General features: G+C 34.3%; 2 protein-coding genes across 8 annotated transcripts in view; one reads left to right on the forward strand and one right to left on the reverse strand.

Moving 5' to 3' along the window:
* Window positions 1-14,915, forward strand: part of PAQR3 (progestin and adipoQ receptor family member 3) — a 43,083-nt gene extending 28,168 nt beyond the window's left edge. For 4 of the 5 annotated variants that reach the window (XR_011649071.1, XR_009185718.2, XM_058296528.2 and 1 more), the window contains 2 exons: window positions 11,446-11,571; window positions 14,709-14,915. Coding sequence is in view for 2 of the 5 variants with exons in the window: in XM_058296528.2 (XP_058152511.1) it covers window positions 11,446-11,550 (105 nt within the window). In the remaining 3 variants the exon portion in view is untranslated. Of the gene's footprint in view, window positions 1-11,445; window positions 11,572-14,708 lie in introns of those variants that run through there. The other variant, XM_058296537.2, reaches the window with a different exon arrangement.
* Window positions 1-24,381, reverse strand: part of BMP2K (BMP2 inducible kinase) — a 135,912-nt gene that overhangs the window by 8,387 nt on the left and 103,144 nt on the right. For 2 of the 3 annotated variants that reach the window (XM_058296524.2, XM_058296527.2), the window contains exon 15: window positions 22,178-22,288. The exons of the other annotated variant lie outside the window; for it this stretch is intronic. In XM_058296524.2, the coding sequence (XP_058152507.1) occupies window positions 22,178-22,288 (111 nt within the window). The remainder of the gene's footprint in view (window positions 1-22,177; window positions 22,289-24,381) is intronic. 3 annotated transcript variants of the gene reach the window in all.

Genomic DNA, 24,381 nt, shown 5'->3' on the forward strand with positions numbered 1-24,381 from the left:
GACAACTAAGCTGGTCCAGTGAACTGAGGACAGAAAATGTCTACTAGATCTGGTCAGCTTCTGCAGCTTTTTGGCAGCCTTGACATGAGTAATGGGGCTGAGGAGTAAGTAGGAGAAGAGAAGAGAATACAGCCAGGTTATACTTACATTCCAGTCTATTAATTATGTTTTTTAAATCCAGCCAAGAGTGTAAATGCTATTATCAAGATACAGATTAAAATTAAGTCAAATGCAGATTCTCAAGTTTGACTTCTTTCCATACAGCAAACTTCTGATATTAAAAACAAAGACTGCCTTTAGATTTTCTTTTCATGAATTTTGGTCAAAAGCAAAATATGTAATAGTTCCAGAACACTTCCAATCACCCCTCACTCTGGGTCATTTCCTCTACGATACATTTAAACATTACCTCCTAAGGCTGTGGACCACAGAAAGCCAAGACTTGCAGATCACCCTTATGCTTCCTTCTCCTGTATACCTACTGTTTCCCAAAGTAACACTGTTGTTAAAGTATGTGCTGCAGAACACTATTTAACCAAACCAAACATTTCTGTGGTATCAGACAACTGGGTTTATAAAATGCTGCAAACTATATTCTGCCTTTACCTGAAAACGTGTATTATATTAAACGTACTTAATTGTATGGAATCCTAGAATTTCCCAAAGGCTTTAAAAACAATTATGCAAAAAGCACTTAGGGAAAAATGCTGCTCTAAGGCAACTTAGGTTTCTTCTGGAACATTTAATATAGAACAGATATTCCATCTTGGAGAGCATCCTTCAATACCCACTCAAAAACAATGCATTCTTTCCCATTCACCACCATCTTTTTGTTATTATATTTTAATCCCAGTCTCAAAATTAACAGCTTCCCTCACCCAATAGACCAGAAGATACTTTCTACCTCTCACTTCTGAGAACCATACAGATCTATGCTTTAAATTGTCAACATGGACATAAATTTGTGTTTTTTCTCACCTGTGGTTTGTAATGCATCTCCCAGGTATAGTCCATTTTTTTATTTTCTAGGAACATGACATTGTATATATACTTTTAACTATGTTTACAAGTTCTGGGTTGTTTCTCGCTTTTCAGCATTTTAAATAGCACCAAGACCCCAAGCATAATTAATACCCAGTTAAAGTTGGTAATCCCATAACAATCACTGACAAGATCATAGGTAAATGCTGTATTGTGTTTTCTCGTCCAGAAAATGGGGATAATAGTTTATTAATAAAAAGCTTTCTTTTAAAGCTTTCTTTTTTAAAGACTGCCTCACATATAATAAACACAATGAATTCAACTATCATCTTCTCCAGGGCAGGGCCAAACTCAATTATTTCATCCATCCATCCATCTAGCAACTTTTTTATGCTCAATGGCTGAAGAAGAATCTAAAGGAGAGGGAGGAGAATGCAATTCTATAGCTAGTTCAAGAGAAGTACAGGTCCACCTTATAACTAACTAAAACAAGTATGTACACAAATGTACATCCACACCATGAGGGTGCACTGTAGATCCTGGAAACTATCTTTGGTTTTTAATAGCTATATTTGAGAACACAGGATAAGAAATTAAAGGTCGTCTTTCAAAAAGCATGAAAGGACACACAATGATCTAAGCCATTTCTGTGGTTTCAGATTACATCCCCTTTTCTGTTGATGTAGAATGACTGGTTTTACTTGTCTTGCATTCATCAAACAATAGACAATCAAAAATACCTAAATTATGTTTTCTGCCATATTTTCATAATTCACCCTGATATTGTTCAACATTGTTTAAATATTTGTCTATTTCTTCATCCTTCCACTCTTTCATAAACTGTTGTGATTTCATGACTAGCTAGAATCAAGAAAAATCTGCTTAAAAGTTAACCTTAATAAAGCTTATCCCTCCAGCTTAAGTTCCAGGCTGCACATTACAACAAGCCTATGTAAGTTTCATCTTCTACTCAATCTTCTTTCTTCAATGTGAAACTATAGGAGACCTGGGAAAGTAATGGGAATTACACAAAAATAAACAGTGCTTCAATATCCTCAAAAGTTTGTAGCCCTATTATATAGGCCCCAAAGAGTCAAAATAGTATTATAAAGATGATTACAAATGTATGGTATATTTATGTACTTTAAAATGGGACTTCATAGCTAAGAGTGCCACATTTTATAATCCTTTCTTAAGTGTACTCCTGTGATGCAAAATAATGATTCACATTTTCCTATTTGTTCATGATGTCAGATTTCATTTTTCCAATTAGGTTAAATAATACACATTTGATACTATGAATTTTTTAAAATCAGGATTACATCAGTGCTTATGTTAATTTTCCCAAAGTAAAGCCTAAATATATTGCTTTAAAATTCAATTCTAAATCCCATTAATCCCCATATTTACTGAGATTTACATTAACATAAAAATGGCTGTTTTTCAAGGAGGGGGGGGGGAGCTATAGTATTAAGAATGTATTTACATGTATTTACAGTATAAACAAATGGTTTTATGATCAAGAGTATGTGCCCATGGTCATATCTCAGTTACATATTTTCTAAATTTATTTTGGTAAAAGAAATTTCATATAATGACCAATTTTTATTTTTGGCCTGACATAGGTATTTCTTTTTCCTTAAACTAAGGTAGAGTAATGTTTTGATAGCTCCTAGTCAGGATATGCTTTTTATTTTGTGCCTTGGAACTACAAACAGTAAAAATTTCAACTCTTTGAGCATCTTAGCAAATTATATCTTAATCAGTGATGCTGAAGAAAGTTTACTGATTTTTCAGTTATTTAATAAACTGTCCTGTAAAAACTTATGTGAGCAACTAGAATCTTTTAACAAATCATAGCAAAAGGGTCACTCAATTGAGTCATTATTTAAACACTGTTCTCCAAATAAGAAAGAACCAGTAAGCCATTAGTCAAAACATAATAGCAAGTAGATTTAAATGCAATAGTGAATATATTAATATATTCCACTTAAATTTCTTTAAACTAGCTCATGTACTTATCAAGAATGTTTTCTCCACCTTTTAAAAAGATTTTCAAAGATTCAGTCTTGGTTAAATTATTATATTACTATCGTGTTTTCAGAGCCTACACTTACAAACTCATAGTTTCTCATTTTCAGAGAATTGAAACTTTTACCTGAAGGTTTACATCAACTTAGAAAAATCAGGGCCAAAATGCAGGTCTCCTAACTTCGAGTGCAGTGCTCTTTCAATTCTTTACTTCTACTGAATTCCATTATCTGACGTTAATAGCAAATATTCATCTTTTAAAGTTGCGTTTGATAGCCAAAAATTCTTTTAGAGCCAAATCCTGGGAATTAGGGTCAGTGGCTAAGACAGACAGTACAGATTTGGATACATTATTAAGAACAGCAATGATGGGTTATAAAGTCTTAATAGGGACATTCCAAGTTAAATATGGCAAAAAAAAATATTAGAGCAATGAAGGAATGGAACTTATTTGCACACATAAATTCTGCTGTGTTTAAAATTATACTCCTTTATGGCTTCATTACTTCATATACCTCATATATTAAATTTCAAGATAGTCATTCAACGCTCACTAAAACTATGCTTCAATGTCAGTACTATCAGTAAAGTAACAGTTACTAAATAAGTGCCAAATTAACTTTTTCTAAAAATATATAGCATACTTTCCTTCCTTCAGTAGCAGAGGATACTAAATGAAAATGTTCTCTTATGACCGTGTTCTTTTTGGAATCATTCATTACTCACTTCTTCAGCTTCTTCATCTGTAAAGTAGGAATAACAGTAGAATTCTCCTCATAGGTTGTAATAGGGATTACATGTAAGAATATACATAAAGTGCTGAGAAGGGCTCCTGTCACATTACTGATACTCAGTAAAATTACTATTATTGCTACTGTATTATATGATATCTCATTCATTCCATCCTTTCATAATTATTTATGGAGGTAATTCTATGTACTTCCAGTGGTACCAAGAGACACTTAAGGATGAATCAGAGGGAAAAGGACTTAACATCGTCAAGTGTGAGGGAGCAGGACTTAACATAGTCAAGTGCACAAATAAATGCTAAGAGTTTTTCATACATTACCTCTTTAATTTCCATAAAATCATTATGGTGAAAATGCTCTGTAATGTTTGCTATGATCTTTCCTAAAGCTTTTTCTCTTCAGTCTTATAACCACATCTTCAAAAATTTTCTTCTTGCTTTCCATCTCAGATCATTGTCAAGAATTCCTACCAACTTCAAAGATCATCTTTACTGCCACCCCAAACTCAGTCTTTGTTTTTCTTCTCTATGTCTTTCTTTTGGTGACCTTAATCTTGTTTCATAACTTCAATTATATCTTGAAAACATAAAACAGGAAGGGGTTCTTAGAGATTTAGTCCAACCTCTTATTTACAAAAGGAATCTAAGACTGAAAAAGTTAAATGACTTGCCAAAGTTTAAGGCCCTATATTAAGCTAACGGTTTCTCTGCTGATGACTTGGATATGCATCACTAGTTTAAAACTCTCATCTGTATATTCTATAATTAAACTACCAATAGACTATCATAACCAAGAATTCAATCAGCCCACTTCAAAATTCAACCACAGAACTGTCTTGCGTTTCTTTTGTATCCCCTTTTACAAAGTCATGCTTGAGAAGTAATATATAATAGAATGAGCACTATATTTTTTCTGTTTCAGCAAATAGTAGTTTGTTGAACTCTATGATGAGTGCTTTGTGTTAAAGAGAATTTTACAGTCTTTAGGGTTAAGGTCTAGAAAAACTGTATAAAGATTTATCAACAAATGAAAGAATACTTAACTCTACAAAATCCATGGACGATCAACTTCTCCATATAAAACTCAGTTTCCTCATCTGTAAGCTAGGGGCAACAATGGAACTTACCTGATAGAGCTGAACATTAGATAAACTAATATTCACTTTAAATTTTATTTTGTGAAAGCTCATTACATATTAGGCTGTGTGTGTGTGAGAGAGTGACAGATCTGACTAGATTATCAAAGCATTCTTTGATAATTCATTCAGGAAGCAAAGAAAGGTACTGTACAGAATACAAAGATTTTGAATAAGAGAACTGCTGACCTCAAGAAAAACACATATGCAAATCCTGATTTTATTGATTTGGAAAATGACTGACCAAGGTAAAAACAACTGAGAGACTTTGGAGAACAAATTTACCTCACTACGAATCCAGCTATTTCATCCTTATGAGTTCTTATAAAAGGCAATTTTTAGATGTTAAAAATTTCAAAATCATCATAGTCATGCACAATCCAAAAAGAGAATTCTGAATCTCAACACAAAACTTGTAGTAGGTTAAATTTTCATTTGTTATAGTATACTTTTTTAACAAGTACTTGATCCTAGTTAATGACACTATTATAAATAATCTTTCAAAATATATATTCTTAAATTAAATAAATGAACCTTCATAAATGATACCAAAAACTTGAAAATATTTAGGAAATGTCAAAGAAGTGTAGAGGAGGGATACTTCTCCAGCATAGTAGTCACATTACCATTCTTCTAATCAGAATTAGAATTCCCATCTTTTAGAGGACAGTTGTTCTTTCAGTTATAAAACAAGCCGTGCATTTATAATCATATAAGAAGCTTCCAGTTTCAAAGAAATTTTGTTCTGATATTTTTTTTTTTGTTTTTTTTTTGTTTCGATATTCTTTTTTTAGCAATCAGATTATAGAGAATGAATTACTTGAAACTGCTGTTATAATTACATGCCTTCTGTTGTTTCATCATTTAAGGCAGGGGATTCTTAACCTTTTTTGTTCTACGGACCCCTTTGCAGTCAGGTGAAAACCACAAACCCCTAACTCCATACTATACTATGTATTATTTAATAAATATATCACACCTGTACCGACACATCCCCACAAGAATGTTTCTTGAATTTCAATTCAAGCACATGACCTCTTGTTAAGAACCCCTGATTTACAGTACATAAGGAAGGAGCCATTAGATTTTAAGGCTTGCTTTGAATTGGTAGCATACTGCTTGCCATCATTTCCCATAAATTTACCATGTCAGGCCCAAGGATTATTGGATTAAGAAAAAGACTTATTAAAACCTGTAGTATTTTTCTGAAGACAGGCCCGGCCAAGTGACAGGGCCTTAATGCAGGAAGAAAATCTAACTAGTTGCGAACAGTATTTCCCAGCCAGATTAAAAATGCCTTAAAACTGACATTTCTATCATGTTACTCATGCTAATATAGATTTTGCATTAAAACAGGTCACAACACTTTTACTTGTTTTGCTACCATGGTTAAACAGACCTGAATTCCTACCTATAAACTATACAGCCTTAAGCAAGACATTGAGCAACTGTTTCCACTGTATATATACAATGGAATTCAATAAATGGTAATTATTATTATTGCTGACAATCTGCAATAAAATCCTTAGACCTTCAGGAATTACATTCTAGTATCTCATCATGGCTTATAGGATGACCCAACATTTGGACTTGTCAATCTTCCCATGTAAAAGTTTATGTTCCAACTAATATTTGCTAAATATAATGTGAGCTTCCCCAACCCTAAACTCAATTTGACTTCCTGCTAGAGAATAGTAAGAATAAGAGTTTACCATATCTAATTAAAAGTGAAATGCAAATTAAGAAATCTAAAACTTCAGCGATGTGATTAATATGACTTAAATGTCAAATTCTTCAAAAACAGGTTTAAAATTTCATAAAACCTTCACATGTTTTAGAAGTTGTGGGTATTTATTAGAATTGAGTAATCCATGCCATAATATAATTCACAGAGCCACAGAATCATACATCCTATGTTGGTACATAAAATAGCTGGATAACAGTGCCCTAGGGAGGTGAAGGGAGTATGGGAATAAATGCCATGCTTTTACTATGATTTCTAATGTGTATGTGTACAGTTCAGTGAACACTGGTAGTTGATGCTTTAATAAAAGTAGGAACAGCACTATTAGATGGTTTGTGGTAGTGAAAAGCCTCACAAACACTATCTACACTTTATTTAAAGGTATCATTCAGTAGTCAAGAGATACTAGCTTATTCTTACTGGAACACTGTATCACTCCTGGCTGGATAGCAGCTGTAAAACTCATTTAAGAATTTAGTAATAAAAATACTACTGGTAACATTACCAACAACAGCAGCAACATTAGCAACCATATATTGAGGATGTATGTGCTTTGTCTAACATTCTCTCATTTAATCCTTTCAATAATCTTAAGTAGCTAGTATTATCCCCAATTTAAGGTTAAGAAACTCTCTAAGAAGATAGGTAACACCCAATATTACATGGTTAATATGTGACAGAACTAAAATTTGAACCCAGGGCTCTATAATTCCAAAGTCAATGTTATGATATACTATACTACTTATATTAGTTTAGTAACCTGACATAAAAGGTGAAAATAATACTGGAATAGCTGAAATACCAACTTACAAGATAAGACAGCTAATCTTCCTAAAAGTCTGAAAGTTATATAAGATAAAGCCAGCAAACAAATCAGGAAGACTAATATATGCAATCAAACTAAGGTCAATTAGCTGTACTATATCTGGGGTACATGCAGCTATTAAAGAAATGGAAGAAAATGCACAAAGTATTTTGGACTCTTAACATAACAGTAGAAGGTATAGAACCTAGGGTTAGGGGCAGAGGGAGCAGCCACTCCTCTAGCAAAGGTGTATTTTTTTTTTTTTAATCCCAGTCACCTTCCTGAGACTGCCCTTTAGTTTTCCACTTCTCCAGTGTGTCCTCTCCACTGCTATGAGAATTATCTAACATCTAAATGTGATTTTGTCATCCCTTGTTACCTACAAAATAAAATCCCTTTATATTCAGAAGACTTAAAAATATCCAGTTGAGTCCTTACTGAAGCTAACATTTCTGTGCCCAAAAACAGTCTTAATCCTCAAAGTTTAGAGTTTACTGAACCTGTTGAATTTTCATTCTCATCTGACACTTCTACCTCAGATACATATTATATCTTAGTTCTCTTGAACACACTATGCCCTTAACAATCGTGCCATTCCATTTGCCCAGTATACCTTTTCTCCTATCTTCCTTCTGGAAAACGTTTACTTATCTTTCAAAACTCAGTTCAATCTTAACCTGCTTTGTGAGTAACTCCTCCCCTCCCTGTCAACCACAACCTTCTCTGCTATCCTTTCTCCACCAGTGTCAGTGACTCTTTGCTCTATACCTTTATAGTACATTGTACATTCTTCAATTACAGTATTTAGCACTTGCTAAACATTTACTGACATATATTTCTTACTAAATATTTGTTGAAAGCTGAACGAAAGAATAAATGAGGCCGAGGGGATTCTCTCATGACAAGAACATAGGGAAAAATGCAAGAGTTAGGTGAACATGATAGTAAACAAATTAATAAAATCCCAACAGAAAAGTGATTTTGTAAGAACACAAAATGGAGCTTAAAGCCCATTTACAAGCAAAAAGTAAAGCAAGGCATGATAAGGAACAAAACCGTTTCTTTTTGTAATGTCCAAATTTCTTCACTGACATAATTGTCTTATCTTTTTCCTAATACCAAAAAAAAATATTTTTTAAAACTCCTTAATTTTGTAAACCTATTGTACACCAGGGACAGCTAGGCTCTATACTACTGGCATAGGAGTAAATGAAAGAGAACTGATCCCTGACCTATATCCTATATTGAATTTTCTTTCTCTATCTTCTAAAATTCTAAGATCAAGTGAATTTTATTTAAGTCATATCTTTACTATTCTTTCTTTAAATTGGAAATGTATCAGGAAAGGACTTCTAAAATGCCACCTAATACTCAGAGTCCACCGAAATTAATGGGACGTTCTCTATTTTACTTCCTCTATGAGTCTTTCAAGTGAAGAGCATTCAAAATACCACTCTTCATAAGTTTCTGATGATTCTCTCTCTCTCTCCTGCTACCTCTAGGCCATTATCTTCCAACCTTCATAAATTCTATTTTGCAGTTCAGCTAGCTATAGGACTGCTACTTCTCTTCTTTGTTGCCATTTCCTAGCCACAAGTCTTCATTCACCAGGGCAACATCTCTATCAAATATGGTGACCCAACCTTATACAAAAAATCAACTCAAAATGGATCAAGTACCTAAATATAGAAGCGACAACCGTGAAACTCCTAGAAGAAAAAGTAAGAAAACATCTTCAAGATCTTGTGGTAGGTGGTAGTTTCTAAAACCTTACACTCAGAGCATGAGCAATAAAAGAAAAAAATAGATAATGGAACCTCTTAGAATTAAACAATTTTGTACCTCAAAGGACTTTGTCAGAAAGGTGAAAAGGCAGCCCACTCAATGAGAGAAAATACTTGGCAACCATATATATGATAAGGATTTAATATCCATACAAAAACATCATATAACTCAACAATAAAAAGGCAAACTACCCAATTAAAAAAATTTGCCAAAGACTTGAAAAGACAATTTTCCAAAGAAGAAATACAAATGGCGAAGTAATACTTGAAAAAATGTTCAACACTACTAGTGATCAAGGAACTGCAAATCAAAGCTACAATGGGATATCATTTCACACCTATTTAGACTTGCCACTATTAAGTGTTGGAGAGGATGTGGAGAGATAGGAATGCTTATTCACTGTTGGTGGGAATGCAGAATGGTACAGCCACTGTAGAGGACTGTTTCACAGCTCCTAAGGAATATATCCTAAGGAATATAGACTTGCCATGTGACCTGGCAATACCATTACTAAGTATATACCCAGAAGAACTGAGATGTCACAGGACATCTGCACACCAATGTTCATAGCGCCACAGCTGCCCAAAGTTAGAAACAACCCAGGTGCCCATCAAATGATGAAAAAACAAATTGTAGTACATAAACATGATTGAATATTATGCAACAGTAAGGAGAAATAAAATCATGAAGCATATGAAAACATGGATGAACCTGGAGGACATTATGTTAAGTGAAGCAAGCCAAAAACAAAAGGACAAATACTATATAATTGCACTATTACAAACTAAATATATTGTGTAAATTCATGGAGTTAATAATTAGAATACAGGTCAACAGAAAATAGAATGAGGGTTGAGAATGGAGAGCTAAGGGTTAATCTGTGAACTGGTAAAAAGGTTGGTTTTACATCTTTGGAAATGAATAGAAATGGTCAAAGTATATCATGGTGTTAATACTAGCAGTGCTATTGTACGGGTATGACAGTGGTTAAAAGGGAAAGTCTAAAGTCATGTATATTAATAGAAGGAAAACTAAAAACTAACATGGCACTGAATATAATAGTAAAATCTCATGTAAAACACGGATATGGGTGATATTGCATATATAACTGTTTTTATAAAATATAAATACAAATATATTAGAAGGAAACAGAATAGCAGCTAGGTATGGCAAAGGAAGCATAGAGAGATTGAGAGGTGATGAGTTTTGTTTTTTATTATTATTGTAATAATGAAAGTACTTGAAGAATGAATGAAGTGATAAATGCACAAATATGATTACACTGAGTACCACTGACTGTACATTTTGGATGATTTATGCTTTATTAATATGTATCAAATAAAATTGATGTGTTAAAAAAATATGGTAACAACCCCCAAATTACTGGCTCTTCCTTGGTGCCAAACACATTTTAAAAGTTCACACAAGCTACTTACAAATGCTCTATCTCTAAATATAATAGCCTCTGATCTTTTCAGATCTCCTATTCACTTATTCCATAATCATATTTTCAACTGGTACCTTGGCTTTTCATCCAAAAACTTACCATCATCAACAATAGCTCCGTTGACTTTCCTATGCAGAAAACAATAGAGCTCATGCTACGCACCAATTAACTTGTCTTGCCAGCACCCTTATTTTCCTTTCCTGCTAATCTGTCCTGCTAATGACAATTTGAAAATACTTTTCTCCTTCTCTCCTAAACTAATTCCAACCAACCAACCAAAAGAAAGGACAGAATGAAAGTGACTGACATCACTGTAAGTTGATTTCTTAAGACTCTTCACAGTCCTTTTAGGTCCCAAGTCAACTGTCCCATTCCAACACAGCTCAAACCGTCAAAGGCTACTTTGATAGCCTATTCTGGCTACTTTCCCCACTGCCATTTCCATTTATCTTAACAATCTTGCCCCCTACTTCAGAGAAAACTAAGGTCTGAGAGCATTATTCCTCAATTTCCCACCACGAACCTATTTATATTTGTACCTAGCCTTCTGAGGAAGAATTTTTTATCTTAAGACACTGCTCCTTCCATCAGTGCTTTAGACCTCATTTCCTCCAAAATACTGCCTTTTATTTCCTCTGCCTTTAACTTCAGCTTCTTCCCAAGGTTATGCAACTCTCCAGTCTTGCCCATATCAAATCTGAACAAAATCCTTCTCTTAAGCCTTTATCTACCTATCCACCATCTTCTCACTCTCTTTTCTTTTTACAGCCAGAATCCTTTAAAGAAAAATCCATCAATGACATCTTTCCTCAACCCCTGCAATCAGGATTCCAACCAAATTATCCTTGCCAAGATCAAGAACTTCCTAATTGACAAGTCTAGCCCTCTTACAAGGTATGCTCAATGTTTAAAAAAAAAAATTTTCTTTCTTAAGGTCTCCTCTACTTACCCTCCTGTCTGTATAGTCCTTCCTTCTCTGCATCCTTTCCTATCTCGTCTATCTCCTGTCTTCCTTTTAAATGTTAGAATCCCCCTGAACTCTTTCCTCAGCCCTCGTCAAGTCTCTTCTCCAAATCTACATAGTGGCACCAACTACCACTTCCATGATGATAAATCCAATGTCTCTCTAACCAAATTCCCCTCTCTTTTGAATGCCATTCACCTGTATCTAAATGCCTACTGAGATAGACTACTCAAATTCAATCTATCCAAAACTGACCTCTCCCATTGACATACCCTATATTTCCCCTTTCCAGGAAGGACATCCCCAATCAGCCAAACCAGAAATCTGATCATTTTAGGTTCCTCTCTTTCCCTTAAGGTCAGCCACACTCTACATATGGTTTTAAGTCTGGTTTTAAGCCCAGTATATATTCTGCCTCCATAAGATCTCATAGGCCATCATCACAAGCATGAAGACTTTTACAATACTCTTTTAATCACTACTTCTCAAACTATCTGTGCTAAAAGAACACATTTGCTTCTTTAATTTTGTTTTTAATTTCCAATTCATATGGAGCAATACTGTTGTAAAAAATAAATTAAAAAATAAAATGGAAAAAAAAAAGACAAATTACAAGCCCCAAGTTTTTAATATTTGATTCAACAAAGTTAATTAAAATGCTATAAAGGTTTATAACCACTTAAAATGTCTCTACTCATCTTGCTGCAAACCACAGTCTGAGGAGCACTGTCCTAAATGATTTCCCTGGCCCTAGTTATAGTTGTCTAGTTCATAGTCCATGGTCCTTCCAAGGTAATCTTTTTAGTATGCATATTTAATCCTATTCCTCTCCTGTTAAAATTCTTCAATTTCTGTCCATTGCATCCATACTGTGGGCCCTGCCTACATCTCTAGTTTAATTTCTCCCCTCACTTAATACTGTCAAACTCAAATGCCAGAACATATGTTCTCAGGCCTTTGCTCATGATCTTTTCTCAGCTTTGAATGCCCTGCCCTATCTTTCCAACAAGTTTGCACATGTATTCATTTCTCAAGACTCACCATATAAAACATCTTTTCTATGAAGCTTTCCTTATTTACTAAGCTCAACCCAGAGAGAATAAAGCAACTCTCTGCTTGGTAATCCCACTGAATATATATCTAACATAGTACCTCAGATCTATCTCTACCTAAACAAACGTTAAGTCCTTGAGAAGCAGTACTTTATTATAGTGCTTTCAGATTTTTTAATGAAACTGTAATTGGTAATAGAAATAGTTCCTGAATTAACTTCTGAGACTATCTCCATATTAAACACCGGTAGAAATTAGAAAGCAGAAGTAATAGGAGGCACAAATGAAAATGAAAACAGGTAATCTGTATATATTTAGATATTTAGCAGTGTATAAAAATGCTATTAAAACAGTTCTAAGTGAAAAAATGGATCAAAAAATTTTACAAACACTAAGCTTAACAAGTATAAAAATCATATCTATAGAGAAAATAAAAGTAAAAAGGTCAAACTTCAAGTAGTAGGTGTGATAGTATAATAAGATAATGAATGCTTTGCCCTATATTACTCAAATTTTCTCTAATATGACTATAATCACTTTTCGTTATAAAATTTTAATTCAAATACTGCATAGACACTTGTGACTATGAAGCTGGATGGACCCTAGAAGATCATGTTGTTAGAGCTAATTTATTCTTGCATGTAGAAACCTATTGTAGATGGGACCTTTTGATTAAATTACTTCAGTTAAGGGTCTCTGATTAGATTGTGTGACCCAGGGTGGGTCTTAGTCCTTTTACTGGAGTCCTTTATAAACAGGAGAAACAGACAGAAACAGAGAAAACTCTAGAAACTGAGCAAGAAAGTCACAGACAAAGCAGTCAGAAGCTGAAAGTAACAGAGCCTGGAGGAGAAGGCAGAGGCTGACAGATGCCGCCACTGTGCCCTGCCATATGCCTGATTGCCCACAGATGCAGCTTGGGCAGAGAGCACCCTCATGATGAGGCTTGATTTGGACATTTTTCTCAGCCTCAAACTGTAAGTTTAAAACTAATAAAGCCCCTTTGTAAAAGCCAACCCATTCTTGGTATACTGCCTTGGCAGCCTTTAGCAGATTAAAATATTTTTGTATATTGCTACATATTCTTCATTATCATTGTTTTTAAAACAGCAGCACTAAATTTCATCTACTAAATAGGCCATAATTTAGTCATTTATTTACTATTAAGTATTTAAAGATGCTTAAATTCTCTGCTTCTACAAATGATGTTATATACAACTTTTTGTAGCTATACATTTTTTTCCAAATTTTAAATTATTTCCTTAGGTTAAGTTCCCAGAAGTAAGGTAAAAAGAATTGTTGGACCAAATTTATAATGCCAATAGCAATATATTAGCATGCTAGTTCTATCTCTTCTTTTCAGCATTATATAACATTACCACCTTAAACTTAATCACTGGCTCAATTGTACACTCTCCCCTAAGCAATATATTTAAATAGAAATAAATATCAAAACTCTAAGTTTAAGCACTCCAAGGACATGGGCATTTTCAATACTGCCCATGAGAGTATAAATTGCTGGATTCTTCCCATTGACCAATGTGACAATGAATCAAATTTTTAGATGCACATGCCCTTGGCCCTACAGTTCCTCCTCTAGGAATAATCTATTAAGTGTCAAATGTCCATGGGTAAGGATATTCAAAAAAGAAATATTTAAAATACAGCAAACTACCCCTTTTGATACAACAAAGACATAATATAATCAAATACAAGATATTAAGTATTTAACTCCTGGAAATTTACATAAAATTGATAAATCATTTTTAAAGTCTGGTAGACATATCACCAGTCTCAAAAAGTAATAGCTTTAAGATAGTTACAATCTCACTGCACTGTATTCACCATATGCAAACATAAACAATGGCAACAACTAACATTCCTTGGGAAGCAACTATGTATGACAGGTACTTTACATGCTTGATGCTTTAAAAATGTTTTTTTATTTATCACTAAGAACCCTATTAATCATGTGGCATGTCCTCTCTTTACCTCCATTTTATTGATGCAACAAGGTCATATCTAGGTCATATAGCTAGTAAGGAATGGAGTTTCAACTGAACCCAGATAACCTTGTGAAGAGAAAAGAGCAACTGAACCTGGAAAGAAACAAGCTCCGGGGAGAGAGATGAGCCTTCAAGGATGTACTCACAGAGAGACAATTAACTTTTAAACATTTAAGTACAATAAAATGCTACCTCAGATTCCTGGTTTTCAATAAACATCCTTTAAGTGTACAGTTATTTGTGTGGAAAACTACCAAAACTTGATCACTGGCTCACCATTCCAATATTTTATCTCTGGTGACACCAGAAGCAGTTTGTGAGGCAAATGGCTGCCATTTATTATCCTGACTGCAAAAAACTTAGGCTACAGAATCATAAGAGTAAGGGGGGGGGGCAGGGATTGAAGGCAGACCATAAATGCAACTAATTAAAAAATGTATTCATATAAAAATTAGAATATATTCTGGCAATGATATCATGGTCCTTTTGTTCCAAAAACGTCTCCAAAGGTGTCAAGTATTGTTTGAACAAAGGTCTGGGCTGTACACATCCCAGTTTCTATTAATAAATGTACATATTTGTGGCAGTTTGATATTATTTATTAATTCCAAAAAAGCTATTTGATTATGTTTATAAACTGGTCTGTTCCTCTGAGCATGATACCCCTTTGATTCAAAGGTTTCACTTTTATGTTATTAAATCAAGATTAATGTGTGCAGGTTTGAGTTCCCACCCTCTTGGGCTTATAAAACAGAATCTCACATGGAAGTAGACTCAAAGAAAAGAAGAACATAGAGGAAGAGTGATGGCTCATTAGACATAGCAGAGGCCCAGGGAAGAGAGATGAGCCTGATAGTCTATATCTGACCTTGTGGAAAGAACAAGCAGCTGAGTCTAGAAAGAAATGAACCTCAGGGAGTGAGAGTAGCCTTATGCCAGCCTACCACTGTGATTGGAAGAAATTGAGACTATGCAGCCTTAAGAGAAAGAAGGAAGGCTGAACTCTAGCAGACACAGCCCACCATCTTGCCTCAACATGTGGCTACATACTTTGGGTGAGGAAGTACCACTTATGGTACCTCGAACTGGACTCTTTCCAGCCTTGTGACTGTAAGCTTCTAACCCAAATAAAAACCCTTTATAAAAGCCAACAGAGTTCAGGTACTTTGCATCAGCACCCCCTTTGACTAATACAAGATCCATCTATTAATTTTTTTTTCAAGTCTTACTTTCAATTTTTATCATCTTTTTTTCTTTTTTTAATTTAACAGTTCTTTTATTTCTCCTAATACCAATTGCTTCAGGTGAATCCTCATGTACTAGTATTTTCAAACACTCATTCTAAACCCTCTGGGATTTCGATCTTAAATCAAAATATCTTTCATCCTTTGATTTCTAAGGTATTATCCATTAGGAATACTAATACTTTAAATCTTTTCAAATTAAAAACATGCATCCATTCCTTTAGTCATTTTAATTGCCTTTCTCTAGACTTTCTCCAGTTTCTTTAGGTCCTTAAATGAAGGGCAATAGCCTCCTTAATGAAGGGTAACAACCAGAATTGCATGCAATATATTTCATGTACTGTGGTTTTATGCCATTCTGGATATTTTGTTTTCACCTTATCTTTTCCATATAAAAACTTACTTTTTGGTCTATCAACCAAAGTATGTAGAAAACATTCTATAGTAGTTCATTGCTTTATTTATTTTTAATGAGGTTTTGAGAGTTTATAGTGTAGCAGGAACAGTAACTGGACTTTGTAAATGCAGTTATACCTGCCTCAATATAAAATTGAGGGAGACCGATTTCAGGATGATCTCTTCATAAAGAACTACAAAGTTTTATTCTATTTCACTTTTGGTAAAACTATACTATACTATTACATATATATATATATATAGTGTATCATGTCATACTGTATTATATAATTTATATATTATACCATATAGTACCATATCATATATTGTAATGATTTTCAACACAAGGTTCCTATAATCTAAAGTGCCTTATGCTACGTGACTAGCTGCTAGATATTTCTAATCGTTTTTTTCTCAGATGCATCTCAACTAAACCTGCCTAGAACTAACCTCATTTGCCAAAGACCATTTTCCCTGAAAAGGGACATGATGGAGATCTATTTCTTTTCCTGCATTTCCTAATTCACTGAATGAAATTTCTTAGTCACTCATGCCAAAATCCAAAACACCTCCCTTTCCTTTACATCCCATATATAGTCAATCTCAGTCTCACTACAGAGGGATCTTTCAAAAACACAAATCTGGTCAGGTAACTCCTTTGTATAAAATCATTAGATAGTAGAACACATTGCTTCCAGATAAATTCTAAACACTTTAGTTTGGGGTGCAAGGTCCATTTAAGAACCCAGCCCTACATGCCTGCTGAGTTTCATCTGCATCCACTTCCCCAACACATTTTGCAGTTGGTGATATGTATCAAGTTGAAGGATTTCGTATGCCTAGAGACCACTGCATATAGTCTCTAACATGCCAACTTCTTTATATCCTTCTAGTCTTAGTTTAAGTACTACTTCTCCTCTGGAAAACAAAGCATCATTTATTCATTTCTGAAGAACTCCAAAAGTGAAAAACAAAGATGAAAGAAAAAAAAGAGGAAATTTAAAATGTCTTTAATAAAGTTAAGGAAATTTCCAGTGGCAAAACTAACTGGAAACAGAAGCAAAACAAATTAAAATTAGAGGATTAGTCCAGGAGGATTTAGAAAGAAAAAAAAGAATAAAAACAGGAAGAGATGTGACAAAAAAGGGTAAGTTTCTAGACTGAAAAGGCCCACTAGTTCTCTAGCACATCGAATAAAAAAGACCCATAATAAGGTACACTCTTGGAATATTCAGAAGATGTAATAAAGGTACTAAAAATTTCTGGAGCAAAGAAATTTCAAACAACATAGCTCAGATATAAAGGGTGAGACATCAGAATGGCCTCATATTTCTCAATAGCAATACTGCAAGCCAGAATATAATGAAGCAGTGTTTCCAAAGTTCACAGGGAAAAGCACGTCCCATCAAGCCACACAATCAAGTATCAGTTTAAGAAAAAAAGATACTTTTAGGTAGCAAAATTCAAAAATTTGCCTTCCATGCATACTTTCTTAACAAACTACCAGATAAGTTGTTCTATTAAAATGAATAAAGAAAGAAGACTGGAGATCCAAGAATCTCAGAAGATTGATGATAACAGAAAACACTAGGATGATAGCTGTGTGGCAGGTCCAGAAAGCAACCAATTCAGATTAGAGGGCTATAAGAGAATTATAACCAAATAAAAATGAAAATGATAGCCACTTTAAATTGTGGGAAAATTTACACTTCTAACTGGAGATGAATTAGTGAAAGGGTAGGAAAATAAAAAAGCTAAATAATAAAAAAGCATAGTAATTATAAATATACCAATTAATTTCATAAAAAAATTTCATAAAAGGAAATGTAATTGTGATATGAGACTTCAGCAGTGATAAATATTTACATATTTTTAAAAATGCAAACACTGAACAATGATTCAACCAAAAACTGTCTAAATTGTATTGGAAGGATATGTGTTTGTATGATTTGTATAGGGGAAAGGGGAGGCTTAATAGTGTAATTTATCTAAATCCTCAGACCTCAAACGTAATATCTAAGATATTATCTACAGTTGAAAATAAATGAAAGAACAGCAGAATAACCATGATATACTGAAATGCCAGAAGTGAACAGGAAGTATAAAAGAGGGACAGGGGACAGGAGGGAAGAGGCAGGGTAGTGATTACTTCATTATAAGGCTTATTTAGTCTGACTTTCAAAGTGTATATATATATATATATATATATACACACATACATACCTACAAAAATATATTTTAATTAAAAATTTCTCATAAAATTTAATTATGATTAAATGAAGAAAAAAAATAAAAATGCTAATCCATTATGATTTCAGAGTTAATATTTAAAGAACATTTTTCTTTCAAAATAAAAGAGAACATCTCTAATAAAACCAGTTTATAAGCAAACTAGATTTAGACAGTGGTTCTTTTTCCTAAATGTACTTTAGCACTAGACTTAAAACTTGCTAAATTCTTACAACATTCTACCTCACAAGTAAATTCATTATATTCTCAAGCAGCATTCTCTATACGGTTTACCTAAAATTAAATTCTCTTCAGTAACTGTCAATTCTCAAATTAAAGTAAGAAGGCTTATCACATATAGCTATCAGTTTGTACATATACAAATATTTAAGGGTAGTTTCTTGCCTTTCTTCTGTTCTAGTTCTATATATCTCTGGATTTGGCCAATAACTAGATAGAGTATATTTTTATTGGACAGATTGCCATTTTCTTCTTTGAACTTCCTAACACTCATAGACAGGTTAATTTTCATTTCAATTATTTTACTATTAGAATAAAATAAATGCCCCCAATACTTTATTTTTTACCTAAAAATTATATGACAAAGTATTCCTAAGCTCTACAATGAATCATTCAATGACAACTGTAGCAATTTGATATAGTTATGAATTCCAAAAATAGATATTGGATTATGTTTATAATCTGGTCTATTACTGGGCATGACTGAGTTATGATTAGGGTTTTGATTGGGCCACATCATTAGGGCAAGGCATGGCGAAGGACAGATTTGGAGCTTTTGATGCGAGGGTTTTTTTATGTTGGAGTTTTGATATTGGAGTGTGATGCTGAAGCCCTAAACTGGAGCCCCAGGAAGTAAGCTCACAGAGGAAAGAGAAGTCAACACTCCTCAGAGAGGAACCCTGAGCCCAGGAAGAAGTAAGCCCTGGGAAGAAAGGAACCTTGAACCCAAAGAAACGCAAGATCCTGGGAGGGAGGAACCCAGGAAGCCTGAACCCTCACAGACTTCTGCAGTCATCCTGCTCCAACACATGGAAATAGACTTTGGTAAGGGATGTAACGTATACTTTATGGCCTGCTAACTGTAAGCTCCTACCCCAAATAAATATCCTTTATAAAAACTAACAGATTTCTGGTATTTTGCATCAGCACCCCTTTGGCTGACTAATACAGCAATAGTTACTTTAACTTTTAATTTTAGTTATGTGTTTTGGATCTGATAAACATCTAATTAGCAATGCTAATATAGCAAAGTGATCACTTTTTCTTCCCTCTCTGGAAGCACATTTCAACAATTTCCTCCTTTATCCCTACTTTATGCACTCAATTTTTGAAACCCAAACCATTCCAATGTCTGTGTTCATAATGTCTAAAAAGACTTTTTGAAGGGTAGAATTTAAAGGGCACTGTCTTAGCTTGCCAAAGGGCTGCCAATGCAAAGTACCAGAAATGGATTAACTTTTATAATGGGAATTTTATTTGGAGTAAAAGTTTATAGTTCCAAGGCCATGAAATGTCCAAATCAAGGCACTATCAGAGATGCTTTCTCACCAAAGCCAGCTACTAGTGATCCTGGCATCCTGTCACAATCTGGCATATAGCAGGGTTCATCTCCTCAGCCTTGAGCTGCTCCTTCTTTTTGTGCCTCTGTGCTCTGCTAATTTCAGACTCTAGGACCTCTCTCAGCCTTTCAGGGCTTCTCTGCCTTTCTACAGGTGAACCTAGGGGTCTCTCTCTCACACAGCTGGGTCAAAATGGCAGAGCTCCCTTCTCCTGTGTGTGTCTTCCTCCATCTCCATTTATATAAGGTCCAATAAGAGGGCAGGCACTCAATCTGTGTTACACCTCACTGATATAGTCCAATCAAAAGAGCCCCATGCCCACAGGAATTGATTAGTTAAAAAAACATAATTTTTTTTCTTTTGAGAATTCATAAAATAACTGTCACAGGTACTTATTAAAGACTACGGTCCGAACACTATGGAATATGAATTTTATGAACAGTCATAATTTTTTTACACATTCATAATAAATATTATTAGGTAGTTTATTGGATTGGAGAGGGTTGGAGAGGGTTGGAGAGGGTTCAAAGACACAATTCATATACCCAGCCCTCAATAAGTTCAAATCTAAGAGAGGCATTAAATACCCACAGGAAAAAGTTAAACAAAACAGCAGCAAAAATAAAGTTCAAACCTGGGAGCATGCTGCTAGCTACAAAATACCTAGGCCAACCCCAAAATAAGGTGCTTAGGGAAAAGACCAAGCATTGAGGCTTACTCTAATATCTAACTTTACTATTCATTTCCCCAGAGTTCTTTGGAAAGTTATTAAACAGAGAAGTAAATATACAGATCGATATTTGACATCACTGAGTGTCATGTTCTTGAGAGCAGATAGACTGTTTTGAGGTTACTAAAACTTCATTTAAAAGAAATAATATCACTTTTGTTACTGAAGGTATTGGGGCAGGGAATGAGCACATCTATACAAATTAAGTCAACAGCCACAGTAAGCTGTCTTTCCCAATTAATGATGATATCTTACATGAAAAAGACAATTTGAAAGAAGCAAATACAAAGGGCAAATATATGGACTGTTTTCAATAACTGGCAAAGAGTAAACTACGGAGTGTAAAAACAATTAGAAATACTCAATTACTGTGCTAGATGTTCCAGGTAACCAAATCTGAATGCTGAAAAGCTGTAACATTGCCACAGTGTATTCATTAGCAATTCTAAACACCTGATCCTGATTTTGGCTTTACATTCATAAGTTTTTCTTTTGTTATTGTTGTTCTTGCATGTGTCTTTAAATGGTAGTGACAAAGTTACATAAGTTACCTGCCTGAGTGAGATATGAAAGAACAGAGCCAAAGAATGTGACTGACAATTTGTTTTAATCTATTAAATAAAAACTTTTACCTTCTAATGAAGCATATTTTTCTAATATATCTCCACCTTTTATTCACCAAGAATAAAACTCATTTTTCCACTATAACCATATACATGCAAAAATTTATTTATGCCAAAGTTAGATGATATTCCTTCCTAGTGTTTTCAAAAGTGTTAACTGGTTAATTTCATTGAAATTATTACTAAAAACATTTTAATCAATATTTAAATCCTGGATTGAAATCAAAAGCAGGGATGTAAGAAGAAAAGTATAGGTAAAAGAAATATAAAAAATGTAGTTATAAGAGAGGGAATGAATAAACTAGGAAAATAAAGCTCTTAAAGTAAAAGCTAAGTATAAAATTATCTTTAAATGTACTATAAGTATGTACGAGAGAGGGATTTTCATTTATATTTTTCAATAGCACCCAATAATAAAGGTGAAAAGAAACAGTTATGTTTCTATTACATAAATCTGTCAACATAGAAAAATGCTGGCAGAGGTGCAACTGAATAGTAACCCAAACAGAAAGAGCAACATTAGAAAGATTTAAGAGGCAAAAGGGTTTAATTTTCTATTCTCTTTTCTCTAAAACCTGATTCTTATATTAGCTTTATATTAATAAGGTTTCATTGTTGTTATTGATGGTTTTGTGTATTTTTTAATGGTAGTGATGATGTTACATATGTAACTTGCCTGAGTGAGAAATGAAAGGAACAGAACCAAAAGGATCTTCTGGAGGATGGTTATGTGGAGCAGAAAGTGGGTCTACATTCTTATCTGAGGATGCTCTCTCCTCGAGCCTGTCTGCAAAAATAAGATGAAACAAAACAAAAAGTAAAATAAAATGGTCTTTAAATTAAAAAGTGATATACAGTAAAAATAAAAGTGAAAATTAAACACTGCAACAGTCTTTAAAAATAGATATAGAGTTCACTATTATAAACTTTAGGAGTAGTCCTGAATTTCATATATATTTGTTGCTACATAGGCAAGTTTAGCAATTTAATAGTGCTACATTTCACAAATAAATATAATTAACCTAATAATGTACCCTGGTTCTTTTACATATCAATCATCCTCAACCTGTAACGTATCAGAGCCAAATTTAAAACCAGTTTACCATAGTAGTATTTGGCAGATTTTCTCCAAAGTTATGTATGGAAAAAATATTTTTAGATGGTCATTCATACATGAAATAGGTAAATCCTAGTTCTCACTAGCACTAAAAAGTAGTCCATTGTATTTTATTGTTCACTTTTCATATTACTTTGTAATATTTACCACACCAGTCACACACACACACATACATACACACACACAGACAGAAATATTTCTCTACTAGATTAAAAGCCTTAAGAACAGAGTTGATTCATTCATCCAAAAAATATCTGAGCACCTAGTATGTACCAAGCACTGTTCACAGCACTTGGCATCTAACATCAAACAAAATAAAAATTCCTGCCCTCATGGAATTTATATGATGGCACAGAAAAACAAAAGCAAACAAACAAACAAAAAACCAGGTAAGTAGTAAGTACAATAAAAAATATATATAGCACATTTAAAACTAATAAAGCGGTTGAGAAAAGTGTAGTGCAGGGAAAAAGAAATAGAGGTAGGGGACAGGTTGCAATAACAGATGATTCTAATATTTACAAGGTGAGGTTTGAGAAAAAGATGTGGAAGAAGAGAGGGAATGAAGAACTCTCCAGACAGAGGGAGACTAGAGCAAAGTCTCTAAAACAAGAGCACACCTGGTATGCTGGAAAAACAATTGCTGTAACCTAATTCACTAGTAGTAATCATCTTTTCCCTACTCTTCAACTCTGCACATAGTAGGCACTTGTGAACTTCCTGATTCCTATAAGATAGCTCTCTTTCAACTGATTCTTAGCAATCAAACTTATACTATTAGGGATGCATACTGCCTCCCTTCCAGGTGTTTTACTCATCCCCAGGACTATAGCTTTGACATACAGCTATTCATGTTTAAACTAACCTATGTTCAGGAATTCTATGGGTAAATTATGCTGGTTGCAATTGAGTCCAAAAGAGTTGCAGGATGGGGGGGGGGTCCAAATAATTGGAATTCTCTAAAAATGACAAATTCAGAGTGAAGCAAAAAGCCTCCCCATACTAAAGCAGCATCCCCTAGGACAGTGCTTCTCTAACTTTAATGTGCATATCAAGCACCTGGGGATTTGTTAAAGTGCATACTCTGATTGAACAGGTCTGGTGTGGGGCCTCAGATTCTGCATGTCAACAAGCTCCAGGTGATTCTATTACCCCTGGGTCCAGGGACCATATCCTTGAGAAAGCAAAGCCCTATATATGTATCCTGAATATACTTAATTATTCCTATAGACCTACAATTTTTTAAGAACATTTATGACAATGTATAGAATTATCAGCTTTTATGGCTAAGACTAACTCTGTAATATCCACATGAAACTCTGGGCTGTTTAAATTTTTTCTTAGGAAAATTCTGTTGTAGCACTATGAAATATTTTCTTAAGAAACTGATGGTGAGTTCTGAATACATCTGACAATTGCTTTATGCACCAACAAAACTTGCAAAACATAAGTGCTACTTTTCAAATCCAATATGCTAATGAAAATATAGGGAAACGGCCTTTTGCCCAGTGGTTAGGGCGTCCGTCTACCACAGGTGAGGTCCGTGGTTCAAGCCCCGGGCCTCCTTGACCCGTGTGGAGCTGGCCCATGCGCAGTGCTGATGCGCGCAAGGAGTGCCGTGCTACACAGGGGTGTCCTCCACGTAGGGAGCCCCACGCGCAAGGAGTGCACCCATAAGGAGAGCCGCCCAGCGCAAAGGAGGGAGCAGCCTGCCCAGGAATGGCGCCGCCCACACTTCCCGTGCCGCTGACGACAACAGAAGC

Source organism: Dasypus novemcinctus, chromosome 1 (assembly GCF_030445035.2).
Source record: "Dasypus novemcinctus isolate mDasNov1 chromosome 1, mDasNov1.1.hap2, whole genome shotgun sequence".
Lineage (NCBI taxonomy): Eukaryota > Metazoa > Chordata > Mammalia > Cingulata > Dasypodidae > Dasypus > Dasypus novemcinctus.